This window comes from Ahaetulla prasina, chromosome 10 (assembly GCF_028640845.1).
Source record: "Ahaetulla prasina isolate Xishuangbanna chromosome 10, ASM2864084v1, whole genome shotgun sequence".
In the NCBI taxonomy this organism is placed as follows: domain Eukaryota; kingdom Metazoa; phylum Chordata; class Lepidosauria; order Squamata; family Colubridae; genus Ahaetulla; species Ahaetulla prasina.
In genome coordinates, this window is record NC_080548.1 from 29167868 (window position 1) to 29191380 (window position 23513).

General features: G+C 48.2%; 2 protein-coding genes across 2 annotated transcripts in view; one reads left to right on the plus strand and one right to left on the minus strand.

Moving 5' to 3' along the window:
- The window catches only part of MEGF8 (multiple EGF like domains 8), a 73142-nt gene extending 61942 nt beyond the window's left edge, over window positions 1-11200 (plus strand). The window contains exons 41-43 of the mRNA XM_058196106.1: window positions 3183-3313; window positions 5617-5749; window positions 7982-11200. Coding sequence (XP_058052089.1) covers window positions 3183-3313; window positions 5617-5749; window positions 7982-9175 — 1458 coding nt within the window. The 3' untranslated portion in view covers window positions 9176-11200. The remainder of the gene's footprint in view (window positions 1-3182; window positions 3314-5616; window positions 5750-7981) is intronic.
- Window positions 11201-11609: 409 nt separating this feature from the next.
- On the minus strand, window positions 11610-12999 carry LOC131204569 (cornifelin homolog). The gene is made up of 2 exons (XM_058195960.1): window positions 12846-12999; window positions 11610-11833 (listed from the first exon to the last, which is right to left on the minus strand). The coding sequence occupies exons 1-2, from the start codon at window positions 12997-12999 to the stop codon at window positions 11610-11612; spliced, it is 378 nt and encodes a 125-aa protein (XP_058051943.1).
- Between the last annotated feature and the right edge of the window lie 10514 nt (window positions 13000-23513).

Genomic DNA, 23513 nt, shown 5'->3' on the forward strand with positions numbered 1-23513 from the left:
TGGTTTACACCTAAACTTAAGCAGCTACGACATTCCAAAGAGGAAGCCTACAGAAAAGGTGATAAAATGCTGTACAATCAGGCCAGAAATGCACTAACAAGGGAGATAAGAGCAGCAAAAGAAGCTACTCTGAAAAGCTAAAGAATCAATTTTCAGCAAATGAACCAGCAAACATGTGGAAAACTCTTAAAATATCACCGCTATGGCAAACCTCCTTCCCAGGCTGAAGGTAATCAACAACTGGCAGATGACCTGAATGAGTTTTACTGCAGGTTTGAAAGGAAACTACAGCCACCTATCTCCACAACCCCATCACAGACACACCAACAACAGCCAAGCCTCCTACAACTGACCCCATTTCATTGGATTCACAACCCCTAGTGATCACAGAAAAGGAAGTGCAGGACCTATTTCACAGACAAAAGCCAGGAAAAGCTCCAGGCCCAGACAAGATAACTCCTTCTTGCTTAAAAGTCTGTGCTGACCAATTGGCCCCCATCTTCACCCATATTTTCAATAAATCACTAGAGATGTGCTATGTTCCTTCTTGCTTCAAACGCCTACCATCATCCCAGTGCCAAGAAGCCCACCATCAAGGAACTGAATGACTACAGACCAGTTGCTCTAACATCTGTAGTCATGAAAACCTTTGAAAGGCTAGTGCTTTCCTACCTGAAAACCATCACGAATCCGCTTTAGACCCTTGCAATTTGCATACCGAGCAAATAGATCAACAGATGATGCTGTTAATATGGCTCTGCACTACATCCTACAACATCTTGAGTCTCCAAAGACCTATGCAAGGGTCCTTTTTGTAGACTTTAGTTCAGCATTCAATACCATCATTCCAGACATTCTCCTAACTAAACCAGCTACAGGTACCGGAACAGACTTGTAAGTGGATCACAAGCTTCCTAACAAACAGGAAGCAGCAGGTGAAGCTAAGCAAGATCACATCAAATACCTGTACAATTAGCACAGGGGCCCCCCAAGGCTGTGTGCTCTCCCCACTTCTCTTCTCTCTATATATACCAATGACTGCATCTCCAATGATCCATCTGTTAAGCTACTGAAGTTCGCAGATGACACAACTGTGATTGGTCTCATTCGAGACAATGACGAATCCGCATATAGACGAGAGGTCAAACGACTAGCCTTGTGGTGCAACCAAAACAATCTGGAACTGAACACACTCAAAACCGTAGAAATGGTGGTAGACTTTAGGAAAAACCCTTCCATACTTCCACCTCTCACAATACTTGACAACACAGTATCAACAGTAGAAACCTTCAAATTTATTTATTAGATTTATAAACCGCCCTTCTCCCGAAGGACTCAGGGCGGTGTACAGCCAAAGTAAAAAGAAACAATGTACAGTTAAAATAAAATTAAAAAACTTATTATACAATGTGGCCGAAATTAAAACAGTTAAAAAATCTAAAAAACCCCAATTAAAACCAGAGAGAAATTTAAAATTTAAAACTAAACAATTTAAGAAAGCCCCACACGAACAAACAAATACGTTTTCAGTTCGCGGCGAAAAGTCCGAAGGTCAGGTATTTGACGTAAACCAGGGGGAAGTTCATTCCAAAGAGTGGGGGCCCCCACAGAGAAGGATCTTCCCCTGGGGGCCGCCAGCCGACATTGTCTGGCGGACGGCACCCTGAGAAGGCCCTCTCTGTGCGAGCGTACGGGTCGGTGGGAGGCATGAGGTAACAGAAGGCGGTCCCGTAAGTACCCAGGTCCCAAGCCATGGAGCGCTTTAAAGGTGGTAACCAGAACCTTGAAATGCACCCGAAAGGCAACAGGAAGCCAGTGCAGTCTGCGCAGGAGAGGTGTCACATGGGAGCTACATGAGACTCGCTCTATCACCCGCGCAGCTGCATTCTGGACCAACTGAAGCCTCCGAGTGCATCTCAAGGGGAGCCCCATGTAGAGAGCGTAGCCTGGGGAAGGGAGGAATCAGGGGATGACGGCCTTGTTATGTCCTCTGACTGGCCTGGTTCTGGCTTTTGGAGCCGGGCCAAAGGAATCGGTGCTCCCGAAGTAAGCTTTACCGGCCCTTCCCCCTCACTCTCGGAGTCACTTTCGGGCATGGGGCCAGGTTCGGGGGCTGGAGTCACAACACCTTGTGTCAGGGTTCCAAGTAATGCACCCACAGAAAGCAGAACTCTGAGGCAGGCAGATTCCTCAAAGAACAATTTATTGGATACATCAAATTGGCGCAACTGGTAAAAGCCGACTCTGAAAGTTCCTGCGGCTTTCACCTCATTAAAAGTAAACGTTTCCCCTTTCCCCCAAATCACAGGTCACGCTGTCCAATCAAGGTGCTGACTGGTTGCTTGGTTACTTCGCTCCTCCTCTGGCCAGCCACCTATGAGAATGTCCTTGGTTCCCACAGGAAAGCTTTTTCTGTTTTGGCTACAAAACCCCATCTAGCTATTTCCCTCCCTCCCTGTCTCTTCTTCTGCTTTGTGGCAACCCTGAAGGCTCCAAGATGGCCTCAGCTGGGTTCACTTCAGGGTTGACACCTCAATTAGCGACCATAACTGAGACCGGCAACTCGGCCGTTACGAAGCTGTCGCTATGTGAAACCACGACTCTGCCTAATGCTCTTCCATCCGCTTTCCTTTGCTTTAAGAGGGATGGACGTCAACTCCCAGAATCCCCCAGCCGCCATCAAGTGGCTGAGATTGAGAAGCACCGTTTTTACAAACCTACGAAAGGCCGTAAATGTGAGGATTGGTTGCAAAGTTCCCTTTTTCGCCGTAGCTGTAACTGAACGGTTGCTAAGCCACACGATTGCTAAACGAGGACTAAATCAGGATTTAGCGCATCGCATTACTTTTCATAATCCTCTATTTATACACAACCAGATCGATCTGTACACACAGAACTGGCTTAGTTTGGCTAAATCGGTTTGACTCCACCACCAAAGTGTGCCAAAGCATTCCATAATAACGGAGTTGGAAGGGACCTTGGAGGTCCTCTAGTCCGACCCCTGCTAAGCATCCCCTGGACCGGATCCAGCCCGCGGGCCTTGAGTTTGGTACCCCTGCTCTATAGTTTCAGGTTGGCTGAGATGAGCTCTCCCCTTTGATCATGGCTCTGTAGCTCTTACCTCCTCGTGAACACGGAGAAGAGGGAGAGAACTGTGTGGGGCTGTCTTTTTCTTTTCCTAGATCCCCACGTGGGTGGCCGAAGGGCCTGCAGAGGATGCGGCGGTGTGTGTGAACTGTCAGAACAACAGCTTTGGAGACAAGTGCGAGAGCTGCCTACACGGCTACTTCCTGCTGGAGGGCAAATGTACCAAGTAAGATCCCTCTGGAAGCCCTGGGTATTTTTTTATAATACATAGAATAGAATAGAATAGAATAGAATAGAATAGAATAGAATAGAATAGAATTTGTTTATTGGCCAAGTGTGATTGGACACACAAGGAATTTGTCTTGGTGCAGATGCTCTCAGTGTACATAAAAGGAATAGAATAGAATAGAATAGAATAGAATAGAATAGAATAGAATAGAATAGAATAGAATTTTTATTGGCCGAGTGTGATTGGTGCATATACTCTCAGTGTACATAAAAGGAATAGAATAGAATAGAATAGAATAGAATAGAATAGAATAGAATAGAATAGAATAGAATAGAATTTTTATTGGCCGAGTGTGATTGGACACACAAGGAATTTGTCTTGGTGAATATGCTCTCAGTGTACATAAAAGAAAAGATACCTTCATCAAGGTACAACATTTACAACACAATTGATGGTCAATATATCAATATATATCATAAGGATTGCCAGCAGCAAAGTTACAGTCATACAGTCATAAGTGGAAAGAGATTGTTGATGGGAACGATGAGAAGATTAATAATAATAGTAATGCAGACTTAGTAAATAGTTTGACAGTGTTGAGGGAATTATTTGTTTAGCAGAGTGATGGCCTTTGGGGAAAAAACTGTTCTTGTGTCTAGTTGTTCTGGTGTGCAGGGCTCTATAGCGTCGTTTTGAGGGTAGGAGTTGAAACAGTTTATGTCCAGGATGTGAGGGATCTGCAAATATTTTCACCCAACACCCCTTCCTCCTCCTATTAACCCCACAGCCAACCACACCTTTAAGGTGGGTTGGCCTGACAAGAGAAGCGACCGGCCCAAAGTCAACCAGCTGGCTTTCACCTCGAAGGTGGGACTAGAACTCCCCAAGTCAACCGGGCGCCTTTCATGCCTAAAAAGCGGGACTGGGAAACTCAGCATCTTCTGGCGATTGGCCCAAAGTCACTGGGCTTTCATGGCTAAAGCGGGACTTGAACCCACAGTCTCCTGCTTTCTAGCCCAGTGGTTTTAACCGCTAGATGGCTAACCTTTTTTGCTATCATGTGCCAAAAGTGGGGGGAGTGCGGGGGTGTGTGTGTCGCGCATGCACATGCCCACACCGATAATTAATGCCCCCCCCGGCACTGTGCACGCGACCCACCCATGCTCCCCCCACTTTTGGCACACGATAGCATGGTTTTTCACCCTCCTCAGCCTCTAGAGACTTTCTTGGAGCCTGGGGAGGGCGAAAAGGGCCTTCCCCACTCACTCGGAGGCCAGAAATGCCCTGCTTCCGGACTTCCGGTGGGCCCGGAAGGCCCGAAAATCAGCTGGCCGGTGCGCACATGTGCACCGGAGCTGAGCTAGGGCAATGCTTGCGTGGCCACCGATAGGTTCGCCATCACAGCACTAAACCAAACTGGCTCTCTGGCTCTGGCGTTTGTCCAGGTGAGCTGAAGCCAAGGGGACAGTCCTTGAACTGTGTGCAGGTAACAACTGTTCATTTAAATGTGGTTCAAAATCATAAAGTGATTTAAATGCGGGGTCTCCAAGCTTGGCAACTTTAAGCCTGGTGGACTTCAACTCCCAGAATTGGCTGGGGGATTCTGGGAGTTGAAGTCCACCAGGCTTAAAGTTGCCAAGGTTGGAGACCCCGCATTTAAATCATAAAGTGATTTATGATCTGTCTCCGGAGTTAACATCCGTCGACCCTCCCCATAGTCATGTGATTGTAATTCAGACCCTAGACTCCTCTTTTAACGACAGTTCCGATTTATTGCCATTATATGATCATCATTTGCGAACTTCCCCAGCCGGCTTCCGACAAGCAAAGTCAGTTGGGACAAGCCAGTTTCGCTTAGCAGGCTGTATGATTTATTAATCATCATCATTTAATGAGCATTGGGGTGGAGTCTGGGCAACTGAATGGAGTTGAGAGTTTACTGGCCCGATGCCCTTCCTGTTGCCAGTGTGGAGTTTTGTTTCAGCGGATATATTCACATTGTGCCCAGAGAGAGAGAAATATCTGCCTCTACCTAGGATCGAACTCACAGCCTCCTGAATGTGAGGCGAGAGCTCCACCTCTAGGCCACCGCACCACTCCTGTATGATTTACTTAATGACCGTAGTATAAATAGTTGTAAAAATTGGGCTTGCTCGGGGGATGACTCGCTCGGCGATCAAAATTCCAGTTCCAATTGTGGTTGTAAGTTGAGGGCTACCGATTTTTCCGATGTAATGAGAGGTCCCAGTGTGGTGGGCGGTGCATTTGGAGCAATCCGTTACCTCCCCTTCCTCTCCCAGGTGCCAATGTAACGGCCACGCTGACTATTGCCACGAGCTGGATGGGACCGGGTGCCCGTGTCAAAACAACACCGAGACCGGAGGCTGCCAGAACAGCGCCCAAGCTGACAAAAAGGACTGCTACAAACAACAGGTAGAGGGGCGGGGTGGGGCGGCTCTGGGTTCAGGCTGGGAAGTGGGGTGGTCTTGACACGGAAGCATCCAGGGGTGAAATGTAAAATTCGTTACTACCGGTTCTGTGGGCGTGGCTTGGTGGGGGGTGGTAATGTGACTGGGTGGGTGTGGCCAACTTTTTTTTTAAAAAAAACTTAAAAGCATTTTTTCTACAGCCTCGTCGGCCGAAGACGTTGTAAAAAAATGCTTTTAAAAGGCTCCTCTGACGATCCCAGCTGAGTTGCCTGATCTTTTCTTTTAAAAACAACTCAGGCAACTCAGCTGGGATCGTCAGAGGAGCCTTTTAAAAGCATTTTTCCTACAACCTCTTCGGCCAAAAAAAAATGCTTAAAAGAAAAAATGCTTTTAAAAGGCCCTGGCGATCCCAGCTGAGCCACGCGATCGTCAGAAGCTTTTTTTTTTTTTAACTTTTAAAAGCATTTTTTCAGCCGAAGAAAAAATGCTTTGAAAAGTAAAAACAACAACAACAACCTCTGATGATCGCGCAGCTCAGCTGGGCATGGGCGGTGGGGGGGAGGCAGCGATTTTTGCTACCGGTTCTCCGAACCACCCACTACCATCGCTACCGGATCGGACGATCCGGTCTGAACCGGGAGCATTTCACCCTTGGAAGGATCCGAAAGAAAACGTCCTGCCCTAGAATCAGGAGAAAGAGAAGCTCTTTCAGAAGGATGGGTAAATTAGCAGCACAAAATCAAGGACCATTTCTCTAGACCAGTGATGGCAAACCTATGGCATGCGTGCCAGAGGTGGCACACAGCACCCTCTCTGATGGCGTGCAAGCCATCGTCCCAGTTCCAAGTCTGCTGTGTATGTACCTCCTGCCGGCAAGCTGATCCTCAGGTCTCTGCCATGCATGCGAGATACCTCATGCGCATGCCTGGGAGGCGTTTAGGGGTGTTGCGGGTGCATGCGGGGGGTGAGCGGGCCACGGGGCTGCACACACATGCAGGGGGGGGTCAGGATGCATGCACGGGGCCCATTTACGCATTGCATTTTGGGGGTTTGGGCGTTTGTGGACGCGTTCCCACCCACATACACTTACTTCGGGCACTTGGTCTGGAAAAGGTTATCTATCACTGCTCTGGACCAGGGGTCTCCAACCTTGGCAACTTTAAGACTTGTGGACTTCAACTCCCAGAGTTCTGGGAGTTGAAGTCCACAAGTCTTAAAGTTGCCAAGGTTGGAGACCCCTGCTCCAGACGTTGTCCTACACCAGGGATGTCAAATTCAAGGCCCAGGGGCCAAATCCAGCCTGTGAGGTATGTAGATCTGGCCCGGCGGGATCACCCTAGAACCAGCAAAGGACTGGCCCCCAATTCCTGTGCCAGCGAAAACGGAGCTCCACGTTTGCTGGCAGAGGATTGCAGGAGGCTGTCACAGCCGAAAACGGAGCTCAGGAGCCCGTTTTCACTGGCAGAGTATTTGGGCCTCCAGAGGTGCCCCTGAAACGAGTGACATTGATTTGGCCATGCCCCCCTCCCCCTCCCCTCCCCCCCCAAGGTCAAATACATCCCTGATGCGGCCCTCAATGAAATTCGACACCCCTACCCTACACCATCTTCTTCTGGGATAAAATGGAAGCCGAACAAAACCATTCACCGCCCAACAAATATTTATCGACTTAAGTTATATTTCTTTTATTGATGGAGTTAGTAACGGGCAATCCCGAAAGCCCGCCATCACAAATAACCTGGAGCACATTACATTTCTTCAAAGATGATGGAATTCTGGAAAGGAATCATTACTGACATCTGATGTTAATTTTTGTGGTTGGGAGTAACAATCAGAACCACTATGTTGTTGGAAGCACAGAAAACGCGCATTGTGGGCCTGCATCAGCTTTCCAGACTCCGTTGCACTGATCGAAGAAGGAAAATAAATTTAAGGTCCACTAATAATTATTCCTGGGGTGTGGGAAATTACACATACCGGTTAACTGGCATCTCTTAAAAACAGGAGTCTCCAAACTTGGCAACTTTAAGCCTGGTGGACTTCAACTCCCAGAATTCCTCAGCTCAACTTGGTTGAGGAATTCTGGGAGTTGAAGTCCACAAGTCATAAACTTGCCAAGTTTCGAGACTCCTGGTTTTCAAATATGGCTCACAAACGGAGTAGGAAAAAGAGTTCAAAATAGTTGGAATCGCTTCCTGTAAATCTGCCTGCCGGTCTTTTTCTCCTTCTTCCACAGTGCGCCAAATGCCGGGAATTCTTCCATGGGAATCCGGTGGGTGGCCACCAGTGCTACCGACTGATCATCGTCGATCAGGAGAGCTGCTTCGACCCGACATCCCAACTCAACTGCTTTCACGAGCCGAACATCAAGAACTTGCTCTTTGGACGCTCGGTTTTTTTCGGCGTCCAGCCCAAATTTACCAACGTGGACATCCGGATCACCATCGATGTGACCTTTGGCGGAGTGGACGTCTACATCTCTACCTCCTACGAAACGTTTGTGGTGGACGTCGACCGGGCGACGGGCATCCACCTGGTGAGGATTGTCCCCTCGGGGGAAGAAACGCCGATGCGCAGCAACGGGAGCCAGTCCTCCCCGCTGGTACGAGAGGCGCAGGCTCACGGCTTGATCACTTACATCACCGTGAGGGAGCAGCAGGGGGTGCTCATCGTGCGGGGTGTCCGTGATCGCGTGGTCATCACTTACCCGCACGAGATCCACGCCCTGAAATCCAGCCGCTTTTACGTCATCTTGCTGGGTATCGGAGGCAGCAGTCCCAATGTCACTGAGTCTCAGGGCCTGCTCTTTTTCCGCCAAGACCAGGCGCACATCGACCTCTTCGTCTTCTTCTCCGTCTTCTTCTCCTGTTTCTTCCTCTTCCTCTCCGTCTGCGTCTTGCTTTGGAAAGTCAAGCAGTTCCTGGACTTGAGACACGAGCAACGGCGTCACTTGCAGGAAATGACCAAGATGGCCAGCCGGCCTTTTGCCAAAGTGACCATTTATTTTGAGCCGGATAATTTGGGGGCACCGGCTGAGTTGGTTTTCCTCCCCGCTCGCCCCCACAAACTCCCATCCCTGGCAGCGGCCCAGCCCCTTCCCAGCCGCTTGAAACCCTATCACGAGGTCCCCTATCCCGTGGCCCACTTCCGCCGCTCGGAGCCCTTCCTGTCTCATCTCATGGGCTACTCGTACTCCAGTTTCCGAGTGGGGCCAATCACTTTGGAGCCTACAGACGATGGCATGGCCGGTGTGGCGACCGTCCTCTTCCAGCTACCAGGTGGGCTGCAGGCCCCCAACCGTGCTTGCCTTGGCTCTGCTCTCGTCACCCTACGCCACAATCTCCAGGACTACTGCAGCAGCAGCCACGGCATCAGCAGCTCTCGCAAGGGCCTGCTCAGCCACGAGAACCTCACAAGCATGTCCCTATGAGTTAGTGGAGAACTCCACCCTGCCGGAGCCGAGATGGGCTTCAGCAATTTTCATCTGCCTGGTGGAGGGGCTGAGAAGGGCAAAACCTTCAGGAGAGCAGGCCTGCCAAGTCTCTCTGGCTCGTACGGCGTCGCTACAGACATCCCTGCCTGCTGGAGATGTGTCAACCAAATGGAAAAAAACCAGAGATGCTCTCCGGGGCTTGTGTGCCTGCTCTGCTGCCCTCCTGCTTGGGAGGGTCCAGGGGCCAACTCAGTATGAATGGATGGTATAGGCCGCAGGGGTCTTGAACGTTAGCGACTTTACGACGTGTGGACTTCAGCTCCCAGAATTCCTCAGCCAGCCATGGCTGGCTGAGGAATTCTGGGAGCTGAAGTTCACACGTCGGAAAGTCGCCAACGTTCGAGACCCCTGGTATAGGGGAAGCATGCAACGTGGCCCTCAGCCTAGCTCATAATGTCTGTGTTTCCCCAACATGCTTAACCAAGTCCTAGTGTCCACGTTGGTTGGTGCAACATGCTCAGCTTGGTTAGTATTCACTGGTAGCCCTTCTGTGTCTTCATACGTGTGAACCCCACCCCCTTCGTTCAGCTGACGTTTCCGTACAGGGTGGAAACCCAGAGAACGAATCAGTTCCACAGTTTCCACCGAGCAGATTGTGTGAAGGTAGCCTGCGATCCAGCTCCGGGCCAGGCTTCTCCAAAAGAAGTGTAGAGTGTAGAGATGGAGGAAGGACAAAGTTTCGGCTTGATTGTTCCCGGTTTTGCTTTTCCAGCGCCGCGTAGAGAATCTGCTAGATCTCAAATCGCTTGCTTTCTACCCGGTGTTGCCGCAGATCAACCAGAACTATTGGCTGTCCCACTCCGCAGACACTACAAATCCCGAAACACTTTTTAAAGTCGTTGGCCGGCAATACTTTTCTTCGGTCAGAAGTTTGAGAAGGAGTAAACTTGGTGCGGAATGAATCATGTCGCTCTGGAGCGTGGAGGAGCAGGAACAATCTCCTGAAGAAATCAGGGAAAAGCACGTTGGGCAATCCCTCCGCCCGGCCTGTGGTTTTGTTAACATTAATGAGCTTTTGTGCTGGTAGACGTCTCCCTTGCAAATGGGAAGAAGCAGCAGAAAATGTCCCTTTGATGCCTGGCAGATAATCGTGCTTTGGGGTTTTGCCTAGCCTCTTGATCTTGAAGGGCTGGTTTGTCGCAACGCTGGGCGAGCTGTCGCGTGGTGATTAAAGTCGTTAATCCCATGCTGGATGGGAGCGGATGAAAGCGTGTTTATTGCAAGCAGCTAAACTGACCAGAATTAAGGAGCTATGCTGTTTTTCGTATCGAGGTGCCCTCGACGCTGCTGCGGGGGTGTGTGTCCAGGTGATGGAAGGCAGCAGGAAGATGTGGGGTGGAGGGTTGCTTTCACTTCGGGGTTATTGCCTCCAGCTGCATTCCCTGTGTGGCTGCTGCTGTCTCTTGTTTTAAGCCCCCCCCCCTTTTTTTTTTTGGCTCCATCCGATGTTGTCATTCCTTCCCGACAGGTAAGTTTCTCTTCGCTGGTTAATTGTGAAGGAGGGCTCCATGGATTCCAAGATGGCTTAACAGTGATCTTTCAACTCGCGCGCCATCTGGCACGTGGCACAAGGGCAGCAACAGCAGATAGCCAGACAATCATGGCACACATCCCCCTGGGAAAGAAGGGGGAAAAATAATAATAATATCAGTATTTCTCAATCTTGGGAACTTTCAGATAGGTGGACTTCAACGCCCAGAATTCCCCAGCCATCTCTGCTCTGCTGGCTGGGGAATTCTGGGAATGTAAGTTCTCGAGGTTGAAGGACAGTACTATGAATTACCCAGTGCAACATCTTCTATTTAACTTATGCTCTATGGTAGCTGCACCTTCCCAATTCTAACCGTCTCTGATTCAAAATAAACGACAAAAAAACCAACCAACCAATCTCCTTTTTTTCTGGCTTCAACTTTTCATTTTTAAAAGATCCAGCGAACTGTCTCCACGGCAAAATGAGAGCTCTTGCCTTCCTTCCTTCCTTCCTTCCCTCCCTTCCCTCCCTCCTTCTTTCCTTCCTTCCCTCCCTCTCCTTCCGTCCCTCCCTCCCTCCCTTCTCTGATCCTTCCTTTTCTCTGATCCTTCTTTCTTCCTCCCTTCCTTCCTCCCTCCCTTTTTTGAACCTACCTTCCTTCTCTCTGATCCTTCCTTCTTCCTTCTCTCTGATCCTTCCTTCCTTCCTTCTCTCTGATCCTTCCTTCCTTCCTTCCTTCCTTCCCTCCCTCCCTCCCTCTCTTCCCCATCCCAGGACTGAAAATCGGCAGGAAAAATTAACTGCCACCAATGCCAAGCGAATTGGGTTACACTTTGCCAAGTTAATTAAAATCTGCTGTCCCATTTCTTGGCGGGATTGCAATTTCCTCCCACTTTCTTCTCAAGCTTTGCCATCCCGCCCAATCCTCTCCGGCTCACAATCTCCCCGGGATAAAACTGCAAGCCAGGGGAAGCCCGAGAAAAATACCTCGATCCGCATTTGTTCCCTCAAGGATGTCCGGAGGGCCACCATTGCTCCCGGGAGAATCGGCAGGCAGAAGCATTCACCGAGGCCCGCCGCCACTTGACAAGCCAGGACGCAAGGAGCAAAGGTCCCGCAGATACCTGGGGAAAGCAGGTGGGAAGCAGTTCAAATCGGCAAACCGCGCTCGTCCTAGCGTCGGCTCTCAAACCAGCAACGTAAAGTGGCACAGTGCTCCTCTTGATACAGATCTTAACCTCCAGATAATTAAATGAGTAGCGAAACAAGGGCACCCCCCCCCCGGGGAAAGTGATAAAATACGGGCTGTCCTCCACTTACAACCATTCCTTGAGTGGCCAAAGTTTACAACGGTGCCGGGGAAAAAAAGGGACGACCGCTTTTCAACACAGCCGTTGCCATGTGATCAAAATTGGGACTCGATGGCAACAGGCATGTCCTGGGATCACGGGATCACTCTTTTGTCACCTTCCCAGCTGGCGTCCGACAAGCAAAGTCAATTATGGGGGAGCCGAATGATTTGCGCATCAATTTCAGCGATTCGCCTAACAACGGTGGCAGAACGGCGGTAAAACGAGACGGGGCTGACTCGGCAACGGGCTCGTTTAGCAACCGAAGCCAGATTCGCTTTAACGACCAAACGCTTCCGCTTCACAGCCGCAGCGCTTTGCTTAACGACGGGGGCAAAAAAGGTCTCCAAGGGAGGCTTGACTCAACGACGGCCTCGTTTAAGCCACAAAAATTCGGGGCTCCGTTGTGGTCGTACGTCGAGGACTACCCGTAGCAGCATCTCTGCGGTGGGGACGGCTGTCCTGTGGCGCTACTGGGCAAACTCTCCCAATGATAAGGTTCATCTTAATCTCCCAGTGGGGCCGGGCCCTAAAGTGAGGGGCCAGGCCAAAGGGAAGGGTAGCCTTAGTCTATCGCAGGGGTCTCCAACCTTGGCCACTTTAAACCTGGAGGACTTCAACTCCCAGAACCCCCAGCCAGCAAAGCTGGCTGGGGGATTCTGGGAGTTGAAGTCCTCCAGGTTTAAAGTGGCCAAGGTTGGAGACCCCTGGTCTATCGGAAGAAAGCTTGACGTGGGGTTGGTGGTGGGGCTGTCCCTCCCACGTTGACCCCTCAGGCGATACTCACAAATCTGTTTGTCCACGCAGCAGTCCAATAAGTCAGTTTTCCAATCCCGGTACGGGGCGCGACAGGACGATTGATTGGGGCAGGGTGGGTGGGTGGCGCATGGCTGGGTGGTGCAAGGCTGGGAGGACACCGCGGAAACAGGGTGGAACGCCATGGCGCTGATGTTCTTCTAGTGACGCTCAAGAGAATTGAAGGATGGCTCCTAAATCGCTTGTAGCTGCTGCTAGTTGTCGTCGGGTGTCTTCACAATCGAGGACTTCCAGATGATGCTTCTCTGAACCCCAACAACCTGGGTGACGCGGGCGAGCAGTCTAACCAAGGTGGTGGGTTGAGCACCTGGAGTTTAGGGGACAGGGAGCTGCAAGGAACTTCCCAGCTGTTCCCGATGTTCTTCCAGCTGGGATTAAAAAGCTGCTGGAAAATGTAGGCACGGCAGTGGGTGTGAAAAACCACCGAAGTTGGGAACACCCTCTGCTCAATTTAGTCCACGAATCTCACTGGCTGAGGATGATTATTTATTTATTTTGCGGAAAGGGGTGTGTTGCATCTCCAAAGTTCTGCCTTCCTGCCTCCAAAAACAAAAACAAAAAAAACCCCACAGCGGTGGGGGCTGCAATTATTGAATGACGGGGATGAAATCTGGTGCCTGTAGTCCTTGATTTATGACCACAATTGCCGACCAGAATTTCCTCCGCTTGAAAACAGGACAGTTAAAATAAATCGCAGCCAATTTTTATGATCTTTTCAACCTCGGGCTATTCAGCAAATCGCCCGCCAGTTGTTATCGCCCAGGCATGAACAGAATCCAGCTTTTCCCATTGCTCAGAGGAAGATAGATGGGAAGGTCATAAGGGTTGACCACTTGATCCCGGAACTCTGAAACAGTTTGTGGATGAATACACGCCGGTTGCCAAGGTCCTGAATTCTGAGCACTTGATCATGGGGATGCTGCGACAGTCATAAGTATGAGGACTGCTCAGAGTCGCTATTTCAATGATGTAATTTCCATCCACCGGGACGTAGTGGCTTAGTGGCTAAGACGCTGAGCTTGTCGATCAAAAGGTCGGCAGTTCAGGGGTTTGAATCCCTAGCGTCGCATAACGGGGTGAGCTCCCGTGACTCGTCCCAGCTTCTGCCAACCTAGCAGTTCGAAAGCATGTGGAAAAAAATTGCAAGTAGAAAAAATAGGGACCACCTCTGGTAGGAAAGGAACGGTGTTCCGTGCGCCTTTGGCGTTGAGTCATGCCGGACAGCGCTGGCTCTTCGGCTTTGAAATGGAGATGAGTACTGCCCCCTAGTGTCGGGAACGACTAGCACAGATGTGTGAGGGGAGCCTTTACCTTTTTAATTTCCATCCGTAAATAGTTGTAAATCCAGATGCTCCGGTCCTAGCAGTTCCTGTGTCTTTTCCCAGGGTGGGAAAATTATGGCAGACCATGCAAAAGTGAGGCTGGAGCATGTAACTGAGTTTGATTTATTTGAGTTTGATTTATCAATATTGACTTTTGAGTCGACCAATTATTGAGTTTTACTTATCTCAGTTTTACTTATTTACTTAAAACTTCGATATAGCCTCTGTCTTATAACCAACTATGCCCAGCTCCCAAATCCAAAGTAAAAAACATATAAAAACCCACAATAAAAGTATAAAACTAAGCACATTAAAAAAAAATATTGTACCAACAAAAACTTGGTGCCAAGTCATAAGTCTCTGGTTCTTCCAGGGCCACGGTGGATGTGTCTGAAAATGATAGGGTTTCCTGCTTGGACTAGGGGGTTGGACTAGAAGACCTCCAAGGCCCCTTCCGATTCTGTCATTCCGATTTCCAAGAAGATTGTACGGCAGAAATCGGGATCCACACAACCAATGGAAGAAAATGTTTAGAGCTTAAAAGTGGAACTATGGATGCTCTCAAAAGTGGTTGTTTTCTTGCAAACATTTCGTGACCCAGCTAGGTAACATCATCAGTGCTAGCGCTGATTCTTTTTTTTTTTTATTGAAAGAGTTTTAAAAAACAAAAACATTTTTCCCCCTCCCTCCCAAAAAAAAAACAAACCCTTCCCCCCTCCCTCCCCCCCCCCCGGCTTCCCGGGTCAATCACAAGGTATTGTTATACATAAACCAAACATAGAATAAAATTTTCCCTTCCAATCCAAATAACCACATCCAAAGCTTTTCATCTCCCAACCCCCTCCCCATTACATAAAATAACTTTCTAATTATTCAAAGACTTGTGGACTTCAACTCCCAGAGTCCCTCAGCCAGCAAAGCTTGGAGGTCATCTAGTCCAGGGGTCTCCAACCTTGGTCCCTTTAAGACTTGTGGACTTCAACTCCCAGAGTCCCTCAGCCAGCAAAGCTTGGAGGTCATCTAGTCCAGGGGTCTCCAACCTTGGTCCCTTTAAGACTTGTGGACTTCAACTCCCAGAGTCCCTCAGTCAGCAAAGCTTGGAGGTCATCTAGTCCAGGGGTCTCCAACCTTGGTCCCTTTGAGACTTGTGGACTTCAACTCCCAGAGTCCCTCAGTCAGCAAAGCTTGGAGGTCATCTAGTCCAGGGGTCTCCAACCTTGGTCCCTTTGAGACTTGTGGACTTCAACTCCCAGAGTCCCTCAGTCAGCAAAGCTTGGAGGTCATCTAGTCCAGGGGTCTCCAACCTTGGTCCCTTTAAGACTTGTGGACTTCAACTCCCAGAGTCCCTCAGCCAGCAAAGCTTGGAGGTCATCTAGTCCAGGGGTCTCCAACCTTGGTCCCTTTAAGACTTGTGGACTTCAACTCCCAGAGTCCCTCAGCCAGCAAAGCTGCCTGAGGGACTCTGGGAGATGAAATCCACAAGTCTTAAAGGGACCACAGTTGGAGACCCCTGCTCTAGTCTGTCACCTTGATTTTGCTCTTCTATTCTTACAAACATCGAGACGTCCCAAAAACCATCACGGGACACAAGTTTTTACAGTTTTCTTGAACGTCACAATAACGTCAGAAACCGGAAAACGTTTGCAAGGATTGGATGAAAAGCGATCAGCGTTGTGATCCTTCTGAAAGCATGATTAGAAGGAGACCCCCTTTGGCAGGTGATCCAATGAAGCTGATCCCATACAAGAAAGGAAGTCCACTTCCCTGCAGGGTTCGGAGATCACCGCAGAGATCGGCAAGACAGCAGAATATGGTTCCTGAGTCAATATCAATTAGTCATGACTGTTGTTTATTTAATTAATCTTTCCGTATTTACATCTCTTTCAAAACAATACTTTGACCAACCACAATTGAGTAAAGCTGGCTGGTAGAGTAACTAGAGAGAGAATTATGAAGAGCTGCTACTCATTGTGGCGGACTGTGGTTAATGCTCTACACTGGTCCTTCTCAACTTGGCAGCTTTTAAGCTGGGTGGACTTCAATTCCTAGAATTCCCCAGGCTGGCTGGGGAATTCTGGGCGTTGAAGTCCACCCAACTTAAAGCTGCCAAGATTCAGAAACAATACAGACAATAAGAAAGCAACGGGTGGATTTCTGGACAGTTTCCTCTACCAAATGCAGGCAGTCCTCGACTTCCGTCCACAATTGAGCCCAAAAAAAATTTCAGTTGCTAAGTGAAACGGTTGTGAAAGCGGTTTCTTGCCACAGTGGTTAAGTGGATCACTGCAGTTCTTAAATTAGTAACACGGTTGTTAATCTGGCTTCCCCGTCGACTGTGCTTGTCAGAATGTCACGAAAGGGTGAGATCACGTGACACACACCCCGGGACACTGCAACCGTCATAAATACAAGTCAGTTGTATTTTGATCATGGGGATGCCGCAACCGTCATAAGTGTGAAAAATCATCATAAGTCACTTTTTCCAGGACCGTTGTAACTTTGAACTAAATGAACTGTTGTAAGTTAAGAACTATCTGCGAAGCTTGTTGCATGCAGTTAAAAACAAAATACCCAAAAATAAGCTTTTATTCTCCTGTCTATTCTGGTGTGTGTGTGTGTGTGTGTGTGTGTGTGTGTTGGAGTAACATTAAAAGTCGTCTCCATCCTGCTTAGGCAGAGTGCAGCCCAAGGACGCCTGTGTCTTATTTTGCATGATGTACCTATTAGAATTTGGATGCTGACACAGCGCCATGTCGCCGAATTAAAATGGAACAGCCCGCACCTAAATTCTCATTTCATTAAATATTTTCAGCACACGGGAACCAGTATTGCAATTAAGCTGGTCCAAAGGAGGGAGGCAACTCGGTGGCTATATCCGGATGTCAATTTAGATCACGCTGTCCTTGGCATGCCAGGAGCACTGGGTCAGCGGAAGGAGCCCGTTCCCATCCTTTTCTCGCTAGCCACAAAATGACTTGCCCGCAGGTTGTGACTTCTCAGCCAGTTTAACAGGGTTGGAAGGGACCTTGGAGGTCTTCTAGTCCAACCCTTGCTTGAGCAGTTGATCTAACACCATTCGGGACAAATAAGTTATCCGGTCTCTTCTTGGAAACCTCCAGTGATGGAACATCTACGGGAGACAAACCGTTCCGTTGATTAATTGTTCACACTATCAGAAAATTTCTCCTTAATTCTAGGTTTAATCTCTCATTCGTGATCTTCCACCCCTTTACTTCAGGGCAGTGGTGGGATCTGGCTGGTTTAACAACTGGTTCGGAGATCGTGTGTTTTGCGCAGTTTTGACAAAACTAAACTTCCGCGTTACTTCTGGGGACTAACGCAGCTGAGACGTGCACAAATCAGCTGAGAATATAAAGGTAAGTAAAGCACGCAAGGGCAGGCGGGCAAGCCCACCTGATCGTCGGAGAAAACCGGTTCGCTCCCAGCTACCGGTTCGGCTAAACCGGGCTGAACCGGCTAAATCCCATTCCTGCTTCAGGGGTGTCAAACGCAAGGCCCAGGGGCCAGATCTGGCCAGTGCGGTGCTTAAACCAGACCCATAGGGCCACCCTGGAAACAGTGAAGGACTGGCGCACAGTCCCTCTGCTAGTGAAAATGCTAGCAGAGGGTTGCAGGAGGCCATCGCAGGTGAAAACAGAGCTCGGGAGCCCATTTTTCTAGGCAGAGCATTCGGGCCACCACAGGCGGCCCCAACATGAGTGACGTTGAGCTGGCCACGCCCCCTGGCCACGCCACGCCCCCCACCCTCCTGAGATCAAACAAAGGAGCTGTTGATCCAGTTCTACAGAGGAATTATTGAGTCTGTCATTTGCACCTCTATAACTGTCTGGTTCGGTTCTGCAACCCAACAAGAAAAACACAGACTTCAGAGGATAATTAGAACTGCAGAAAAAATAATTGCTACCAACCTGCCTTCCATTGAGGACCTGTATACTGCACGAATCAAGAAGAGGGCCGTGAAAATATTTACAGACTCCTCACATCCTGGACATGAACTGTTTCAACTCCTCCCCTCAAAACGACGCTATAGAGCACTGCACAACAGAACAACTAGACACAAGAACAGTTTTTTCCCGAAGGCCATCACTCTGCTAAACAAATAATTCCTTCAACACTGTCAAACTATTTACTAAATCTGCACTACTATTAATCTTCTCATCGTTCCCATCACCAATCTCTTTCCACTTATGACTGTATGACTGTAACTTTGTTGCTGGCAATCCTTATGATTTATATTGATATATTGACCATCAATTGTGTTGTAAATGTTGTACCTTGATGAACGCATCTTTTCTTTTATGTACACTGAGAGCATATGCACCAAGACAAATTCCTTGTGTGTCCAATCACACTTGGCCAATAAAAAATTCTATTCTATTCTATTCTATTCTAAATTTGACACCCCTGTTTTACTTTTTGTCCTACCCTACGGTGCTTTGGAGGTTTTTAAGAAGAGACTGGGCAGCTACTTGTCTCAAATTGTATAGGGCAGTGACGGCAAACTTTTTTGGCACCGGGTGCCGAAAAAGGAGCGTGCGCGCGCATGCTCGTCTAGGCTGAGGGACTCTGGGAGTTGAAGTCCACAAGTCTTAAAGGGACCAAGGTTGGAGACCCCTGTCTTAATGTGCTTTATCAATTAGTAGCCGAACTGCACGAACAGAGAGATTCAAAACTATTTGACAGCCAAGGGATGCGTGGATGTAAAACAGATCGTATACAAAATAATTACATGCGCTTGTGTGACAGGAAACATCAGCCAGCTGTAGCTTTATCCTCAGGCTGTAGCCTACACAACGTGCTTAACAGGTCAGTGAAATGACAGCAACTGTATGTACACAACTTGCTCGGTGTTGCCTCTGGTTCCTTTGCGGCTTAGCAAATTTCAGAAAGCCAATTTGTTTATTTGTAAAAACGCAATCGAGGGAGACCGTGGTCTGCACACCTAGGATTTGCGAGATGTGTATCATACCTGTGTATAAAACTTATACACCCACACATCTTTATTAAAAAGCTGACCAATTTACTCTTAGCTTAAATATATATATGCAGGAATGCTGTTAATAACAAAACTATGCTGGTGCATAGACTGTATACTGAGCAATAAAATGAATTCAAACAGGGAAGTTAAAGCCATTGTTTTAAAGCAGGGCCTATAAACTTTGGGGTTTGTTTGTTTTTTTGAAATCAAGAAATGGATTAGTTATAAATTGATCCCAGTTCTGTACTGATCTTCAGAACATAGAACTGTTTACTGTTCAAATGGACTCCATTTAATCCAGAATACAGGTAGTCCTCGAGATACGACTACAATTAAGCCCAACATTTCTGTTCCTATGGGAAACATTTGTCAAGTGAACTTAGCCCCATTTTACGACCTTCATTGCCACAGTTATTAAGTGAATCACTGCCATTGTTAAGTGAGTAACACAGGTTTTTTGGGGGGGGGGTTTTTTGCATTTATATCCCACCCTTCTTCAAAGACTCAGGGCGGCTTACACTATGTCAAGCAATAGTCTTCATCCATTTGTATATTATATACAAAGTCAACTTTTATTGCCCCCAACAATCTGGGTCCTCATTTTACCTACCTTATAAAGGATGGAAGGCTGAGTCAACCTTGGGCCTGGTGGGACTTGAACCTGCAGTAATTGCAAGCAGCTGCTGTTAATAACAGACTGCATTAGTCTGTTGAGCCTCCAGAGGCCCTTCTTAAGTGAATCTGGCTCTCCCGTTGACTTTGCTTGTCAGAAGGTCACAAAAGGGGATCGCGTGACCCTGGGGACATTTGCAACCGTCATAAGTGTGAGTCAGCTGTCAAGCATCCGAATGTAAAGGTGATCACGGGCATGCTGCGAAGGTCGTAACTGTGGAAAAACGGTCATAAGTCAATTTTTTCAGGGCCGTTGTAACTTCGAATGGTCACTAAACAAATTGTTGTAAGTCGAGGACTATCCTCTAGTAGTTGGGCTGTGACTTCTATTTTCTGAAAGAGAGTTTTGTCCTGCAGCTCCGTGGCACAGAGTATCCTCCTAAAACAGGGGTCTCCAACCTTGGTCCCTTTAAGACTTGTGGACTTCAATTCCCAGAGTCCCTCAGCCAGCAAAGCTTGGAGGCCATCTAATCCAGGGGTCTCCAACCTTGGTCCCTTTAAGACTTGTGGACTTCAATTCCCAGAGTCCCTCAGCCAGCAAAGCTTGGAGGTCATCTAATCCAGGGGACTCCAACCTTGGTCCCTTTAAGACTTGCGGACTTCAATTCCCAGAGTCCCTCAGCCAGCAAAGCTTGGAGGCCATCTAATCCAGGGGTCTCCAACCTTGGTCCCTTTAAGACTTGTGGACTTCAATTCCCAGAGTCCCTCATCCAGCAAAGCTTGGAGGCCATCTAATCCAGGGATCTCCAACCTTGGTCCCTTTAAGACTTGTGGACTTCAATTCCCAGAGTCCCTCAGCCAGCAAAGCTTGGAGGCCATCTAATCCAGGGGTCTCCAACATTGGTCCCTTTAAGACTTGTGGACTTCAATTCCCAGAGTCCCTCAGCCAGCAAAGCTTGGAGGTCATCTAGTCCAGGGGTCTCCAACCTTGGTCCCTTTAAGACTTGCGGACTTCAATTCCCAGAGTCCCTCAGCCAGCAAAGCTTGGAGGTCATCTAATCCAGGGGTCTCCAACATTGGTCCCTTTAAGACTTGTGGACTTCAATTCCCAGAGTCCCTCAGCCAGCAAAGGTCTTTGACAGACTGAGGGTCATCTACAAGGTCATGTCCACCTAGCTTGTATTTTGTGTTCTGATTCTTATTTCCAATGTGTAAGACAGAGCATTTGTTGGCTGAGATTTGGAGTTGCCGATTTTTTGACCATTCCGACACAAAATCAAGATCTTTTTGAATCTCAGCCTTTTTTGAAAGACACTACACAAGAAAAATATCTAACTGAATGGAAAAAAATGGATTGAATAATACGCAAAATAGATATCAGATTAAGAGATACCAGATTGCTTTTGAATGATTAGGATGTATTTATCTTTGATTTGTCTGGGGAAGTTCAGATTTGAGAAGAAGGGGAGGATTATAATTTGTGTTAGGGAAAATTTAGCGAATGATTGTTTTTGTCTTTTGAACTATACCTTGTGTTTGTTCTGGGAAGTCGGGGGTGGGGGGGGAGGGAGGAGGGTGGTTTTGGAGGGAGGTGGGAGGGGATGGAGTGGGGAGGAGGGGGAAAAAAGGGGGAGGTGAAAATTTTTGTAAAAACTTTTTCAATAAAAAAAAAAGATCTTTTTGAAGGGTAGCAGCATTGTTGGTGGTGTTAAATAGTTTAACATCATCGGCGAAGAGAACGCAGTTACTTATAATATGATCACGAAGGTCATTTATGTATAGTATGAAGAGTGTTGGTCCTAGAGCCCCAGTGCCTTGGGGGACACTACTATTAATGGGTGCAATCTTTTCTTGAAGAGCTCCATGATGACGCACCCACATTGATTAATTGTTCTCACGCTCAGAAAATTCCTCAGTATTTCCAGGTTGGAGGTCCCTCAGATAAGCTTCCACCCGTTTTGCTTCTTGTCCCGACCTCTGGGGCCATGGCAAATAAACTTCCTAAACTTCTCTCTCTCTCTCTATGCCAACATCAAGACTGGTACAGACAACCGAGCAGCCTCTGGGGAAGGATGGCCCACAAACACATGGACTTCACAGTAAGCTTCGCCAGCCCGACAACTCTGTGGAATCAACATAATTAAGGATGATGCTCATTTTAAAAGGCCACCGATGGGTATCAAAACCCAGCGCGGATTCTCTGTGCTGATTTTTAAACAAAAACAAAAACAAATCACATGCAAAAATAAATGGAGGCCAAGCTTGCCCCTAAATTAGTGTCTCCCATTTTTCTGGAATGCTTTGCTTGATTAAACTCCAGTTGTGGTGCACGCTGCACAAATTAGCAAGCTTATTTGGACTAACAGCACAGAGCGATCCGGAAATTACTCAGAGGTGCAGATCCACCGATTGCAGACTTCTTTGTCCTGAGATTCAAAACAGATTTTGAACTCGTGGCTAGAAAAGGTCCGTCATCGCCACAACCCATCCAAAAAGACTGTGGATGGACACCCAGTTTGGCCTAGTGGTTAAGGCACCCAGGTAAAAAAGCAGGAGACCGTGAGTTCAAGTCCCGCCTTAGCCATGAAAGCCAGCTGGGTGATGTTGGGTCATCCCAACCAACCTCACAGGGTTGTTCTTGTTGTTGTGGGGAAGATAGGAAGGGGTATTGGAGATGTTTTCCTGGGCTGGTGGTGCTGGTGGTTCGGGAGAATCTCTAGCTAAGATTCTGTGCAGTTCGGAGAACCCCCAAATCCCACTCCTGGCTGACCCCACCCACCCCGCCCCTCCCAGGAGTCCCCACATGGCTTGTTTTGGATCAGGTAAGTGCATAAGGAAGGTGAAAAATTTGGAAAAAAAAATGTGAAAAAGGTGAAAAAGTGCATAAGGAAGGTGAAAAATGGGCCTAATCAATCGAAGTTCGGGAAGGCCAGGTCCGTTTCCGGTATCCCGTAGCCTAGGGAGGCTGAGTTTGCCCTCCCGGAGGCTCAAGAAAAGTCTCCGGAGCACAAGGAGGATAAAAACACTCCCCCTCCCACCTGCTATGGTGCAGGAGGCCGATTAGGCCATGCCCACCATGCCCACGCCCACCCAGCCACTGGGCACAGAATCCCTTGCTAACATTTTTGAAGGCCACCCCTGTGTTCGCCAACCTCGAGTTATTTGCAAAAAATTAATAAAGGCGAGATAACAAATACATAAATAAAAATATAGCCTGGGCCAGAATGGAGACATCAGATGAGGCTGTTTTAAAGAGGAATTTAAAAGGAAGACGTAGCGCCGGGGAATGTTTTCCTGGCTTAGCTGTAGGCACTGCTAAACACGCTTCGCACAATGACATAGTTTTTAACATGGCCCCTCCTGACCCCCCCGTGGTGGAGGTCTTTTCAAATCTGAGAAAATATCTTTTTTCTTGGGAGAGAAAATATCTTTTTCAGGCTTGAAATAGCAGTGTCCTCTGACTCAATACAATAGCAATAGCACTTAGACTTATATGCCGCTTCATAGTGCTTTCCAGCCCCCTCTAAGCGGTTTACAGAGTCAGCCTTTTGCCCCCAACAATCTGGGTCCACATTTTACCCACCTCGGAAGGATGGAAGGATGAGTCAATCTTGAGCAGGTGAGAACTGAATTGCAGGCTGTTGGCAGAGTTAGCTTGCAATACTGCATACCAGCCACTGTGCACCATGGAAGGATGAGAAGGAGG